The following is a 4,540-nucleotide window of genomic DNA, read 5'->3' on the forward strand; positions in this document are numbered from 1 at the left end:
GGCACATAGCTGATCACACTTCAGACTAAGCTACTGATGGTATATTAGAGCATCCTGGTGCAACAAGCTAAACTTTTATGAATGACAAGATTAGTCCCCTACTAAAATAGGCATTTGTGGCAGTGCTAGCATTTAATATGGCGTCACCCAGAGACGTTGTATTTTCGACCTGATTTTTCAACAACTGGGCATCATATCATACATTTTCAACAACATTTTGAATGTCATTTACAGTGATTAACAGTAAAAACTACACACTGTCACTTTAATGATCGCAAGTCAATTTCGTTGTACACCTGTGCAATGACAATAAAATTATCTATAATTTATAACAAACTCATATATATACACACACACATATATACGTATATTTCACCAAAGCGCTGAAAGCTAAATTATTGTTAAAGAATAAAACTATGTGTCAAAGTAGCCCGAGGGAGCCAGTAGTCAGAAGTGTGGTAAAATATAAATCTTCTACTAAAAGGTCGTTTTTTGCGCTAACTAGCGGGGACTGTCGGAGCAAGGCTCCCACCAACGGACATGTTTCAATAAGTGCGCCAGAGCAAGTCGGTGTTGTTTAAAAGATGATTTCGCCTCCGAGACTTGAGTGTAATCGTGATTTGTTCGTGTGAATCTATATAAATGGTATTTGGTTAATTCCTGGTTTGGTTTCAGAAGAGGAGACGGTGGTAAACGAGCAGATTGGAGCCGAGCTCTGAGACCTACTTTGAGAGGCGGAGCTGCTCCGCGCTTCATTCGGCGAGGCGCGTTCGTAATGAAAGCAGCGCGCGGTGACTTCCTCGCTCTTCGGCAGCTACATTGTGTGGAAAGCAGCACGTTGTCGGCTCCTCCGCGCTGAACTTTACAGCGAACTAACGCTCTCCTGGTGCGGGAGATTATAAACGACCGGCTATTCTTTCAGACGTTTCTGAGTTACCCTCTTCTTGCGGGAAAAATGTCTGCCTCGGCGGCGAAAGCGAGTAAAAAGGAGCTGAACTCGAACCATGACGGAGCGGACGAGACCTCCGGTAAGGGGAATGGCGGCCTCGTCTTATTCAGCGCCATTTTCACTTTCTTCAATAATATTGTTTGTGTGACCACCGCGTGCATTTTAGCTAGTAGTTAGTCAACACATTTGGTTGTTTTTGCTTCCCGAGCACCCTTTGCGCTTCACCGCTGGTTTTGCTGCGTATTTTCAGCTGAATGGTGTTTTAGCATGCCGCTGCTCTGTTGTTTAGAGCCGAGAGGCCACGTTAGCCCGGGCATTTAGCATCACCAGCGTGGCCAGTGTGGACGATGAGTGCAGACTGCTTGACTTTAGAAGACTGATATCCATTATTTGTGCTTAGCCCGGACTTTGGGACAAACCGCCGTGGTCTTCGGGTTATGTAACCGAGCTTGGTGAGCGGAGTCCCGACTGCCAGTGTTGTTGTTGTAGGGTTACCCAACGCTAGCTGACGACGCTGTGTTTTGTTCTTGGATTTAAATCTCCGAGCCCTCCTATCACTTAGGCTTGGAGGGGCTCGACCCGGTTCGATCCCTCCGTGGAAGACCGTTGTTGGACCAGTAGTTGGAGATTCCGACACTCTGTCCCGGCTCGCTGTGTCCCGTTACCGCGGCTGTGAGGGGTCTGCTGTCCCACATTTAAACCACGCGGCCCTGTAGGTTGCTACCGGCAGGAAACGCTGCGTGTGTGAGAGGCGAGCTCTGCCGCCATTGGCCGCTAACGTGACCGTATCCTCTTGATGGTAAACACCCGGGATTTTCACTGGAGCCTTTAGAATTACTGACTTAAACTTTGTAAATAAATATTGCGTTGGTTAAATTCACATGCACTGACAAAAATGTGATATTTTTGTCTTCATATAGTTCTGTTTACGAGAACATTTTTTTCTTCCTTTTCCCTGCAGAGAAAGAGCAGCAAGAAGCTATTGAACACATTGATGAAGTTCAAAATGAAATTGACAGGTGAGAAAAGTCAAGTTGGAGGACACCTACGCTGGTGGACCTGGTCACTGCAATGGTGGAAATGCGAACAGGAAAACGAGCCTTCCCTTATACAGCTATGTAGGGAGAGGTTTTCGATTATTACATTTCCAAAGTTGTGTATTTTGTTTCTGAAAGAAAATCAACGGGAGCATCACGCTAGACATGCAAACTGCACAGTTTCAGCTCTCCAAAACTCAGATTTGGTGCTTTTTTTCTCCCTAAAGTAGCAAACTAAACTAGCTTTTTTTTTTTGAATAAACCTTTTCTGCCCTTCTCTCAGGTTGAACGAGCAAGCCAGTGAGGAAATCCTGAAAGTAGAACAGAAATACAACAAACTCCGTCAGCCATTCTTTCAGAAGAGGTCAGAACTGATCGCCAAAATCCCAAACTTCTGGGTCACTACATTTGTCAACCATCCACAGGGTGAGTGTTCAAGTACAATGTTTTAATTTCCATAGTCGTGTACTCTGGAAAGTACTGTGACTTAAAAAATGTGCATCTTAGTATCTGCCCTACTGGGAGAGGAGGATGAAGAAGCACTTCATTACCTGAGCCGAGTGGAGGTGACAGAGTTTGAAGACATCAAGTCAGGCTACAGAATAGATTTTGTAAGTGCTGTTTTTTTTTTTGTTTTTTACCTCCATACCAGTGGAAGTGTTCATGTCTCAGTTTTTACTTAAAAGTTGTTTTTTTCTTCAGTATTTTGATGAAAATCCATACTTCGAAAACAAAGTTCTTTCCAAAGAGTTCCATCTGAACGAAAGTGGAGACCCGTCTTCAAAATCAACAGAAATCAAATGGAAGTCAGGAAAGGTTGGTGTGTCTTGGCTGAACCTTTGAAGCTGTTTCCTGGGCTAAGATGCTGCTGTCTGACATGTAGAGGGTACATAAAACCAGCTGCTAATTTTAGCTCTTTATTTGTACGTGGTTCAGGACCTGACCAAGCGCTCCAGTCAGTCACAGAGCAAAGCCGGGCGGAAGAGGCAACACGAAGAGCCAGAGAGTTTCTTCACCTGGTTCACTGACCATGCTGATGCTGGAGCTGATGAGCTTGGCGAGGTCATCAAGGACGACATCTGGCCAAACCCCCTGCAGTACTACTTGGTGTGTTTACAACACGTGCTGTCGGCTGTGTTTGTGCACGAATGGCTTAGGTCGTTGGTCTCTTAAGAGAAGGTGGGGAGACTTAACCTCGATCCAGTCAGAACAACAGTTTACGTTCTTAGGTCCCTGACATGGATGACGAGGAGGCTGAAGGTGAGGAGGATGAAGAAGATGAGGAGGGTCTGGAGGACATCGATGAGGAGGGAGATGAAGATGGAGAGGATGATGAAGAGGATGAAGGAGAAGATGGAGAGGTAGTGATTAAAGAGAAGTTTTCTCTTTGGAGAGAACTTCTCTTGTCAACTTTTTTTATTTATTTTTTTGTAGGATGATGGAGAAGACGACTAAGAATTATCACCAACAAGACCCTTGACCTTCTATTTCCTGTTTACTTTTCCATTCATGTTCGGGAGCAAAGGTTTTATTTTTTTTATTTTATTCATATTTGCTTCACTTCCCATCCTGAAGCCTCTTCACCTGCCGACGCCATGTTGTTCTCCTTCGACTCCTCCGAGGCCGGTGGCACTTTGCCCTCAACGGAATACCATCTCCCTGACACATTTCAAAATAATAATAAAATATTAAAAATAGTCAGCGCAGCATTTTCAGTAGAATTTGAAGATGAGCTGCACAGAGTTTCTCCTGTTGGGGGTTGTGTGGTAAATCTAAAGCCATGGTGTAGTGCCCTAGTGTTAGGAGACCTTTCCATATTTTTAAGTGGGACATTTTTTCCTTTAATTTTCCCTTCTACTTGTGTGGTTATCAGTACCAGCTCATTCCTTTGACGTGTATTGTTTGGGGTTGGGGGTAAAGGGAAGGCTGGGGAGGGGCAGCAGTCTGTTGGTTATTGACCAGAGGTAATTGACACCATTTCTATGGGTCTTTTTTTTTCATTGTATTGTTTTACAAATATCCACAAGATTTGAAATGACATTTTTAATAAAGAATAAAACAATAAAAAGATGGTAACATTTGGCCCATGCTTTCATTGGTTTATGTAAGGTTCCCCCTATAAAGCACCTTACGGGCATGAAACATGCCATTAAAGTGCAGTACAATAAAAACAGCATGTAGACGTGACTGCAGAAGCTCACCCATAGATCAAATGGGTCTTTAGCCTAATTTAAAAAACCCTACTGATGGGAAAGCCCAATGGTTAAAGGAAGGGCGTTCCAGAGTCTTGGACCTGCCATGGAGAAGGCCCAGTCCCCTGTTGTGCTCAGCCGGGTTCTGGGAATGTTGTGCCTGACCAGGAACATAAGCAGGGGCCAACCCGTTATTGCCTTGAACACCATCAGGTGGCCAGAATTGGAGTTGTGTGTTGGTGCTTTCTCTTGCCTTCCAAACATCTTGCTGCAGCTTTCTGAACAAGATGTGAGCGAGCCACAGTACCCATGAAGAACAGTCTCAAGATCTTAAAAATGGCTTAACTTTAGCCAAACGCCTC

General features: G+C 44.4%; 1 protein-coding gene across 1 annotated transcript; it reads left to right on the plus strand.

Annotated features, from left to right (window-relative positions):
- The first annotated feature begins 522 nt into the window (after window positions 1-522).
- On the plus strand, window positions 523-4,069 carry LOC107386041 (protein SET). Its single transcript, XM_015960204.3, has 8 exons — window positions 523-1,028; window positions 1,911-1,968; window positions 2,270-2,412; window positions 2,494-2,597; window positions 2,689-2,802; window positions 2,923-3,093; window positions 3,216-3,347; window positions 3,421-4,069. The coding sequence occupies exons 1-8, from the start codon at window positions 956-958 to the stop codon at window positions 3,439-3,441; spliced, it is 816 nt and encodes a 271-aa protein (XP_015815690.1). The 5' UTR covers window positions 523-955; the 3' UTR covers window positions 3,442-4,069.
- The last annotated feature ends 471 nt before the right edge of the window (window positions 4,070-4,540 follow it).

Source organism: Nothobranchius furzeri, chromosome 10 (genome assembly GCF_043380555.1).
Source record: "Nothobranchius furzeri strain GRZ-AD chromosome 10, NfurGRZ-RIMD1, whole genome shotgun sequence".
NCBI classification, from domain to species: domain Eukaryota; kingdom Metazoa; phylum Chordata; class Actinopteri; order Cyprinodontiformes; family Nothobranchiidae; genus Nothobranchius; species Nothobranchius furzeri.

Excerpts from the sequence above, each read along its gene's own strand:
- LOC107386041 (XM_015960204.3), top strand. The coding sequence starts at position 956 with ATGTCTGCCTCGGCGGCGAAAGCGAGTAAAAAGGAGCTGAACTCGAAC. Across the intron at positions 1,029-1,910 it reads CGGAGCGGACGAGACCTCCG|AGAAAGAGCAGCAAGAAGCT; the intron begins GTAAGGGGAATG and ends TTTTCCCTGCAG. Across the intron at positions 2,598-2,688 it reads CAGGCTACAGAATAGATTTT|TATTTTGATGAAAATCCATA; the intron begins GTAAGTGCTGTT and ends TTTTTTCTTCAG.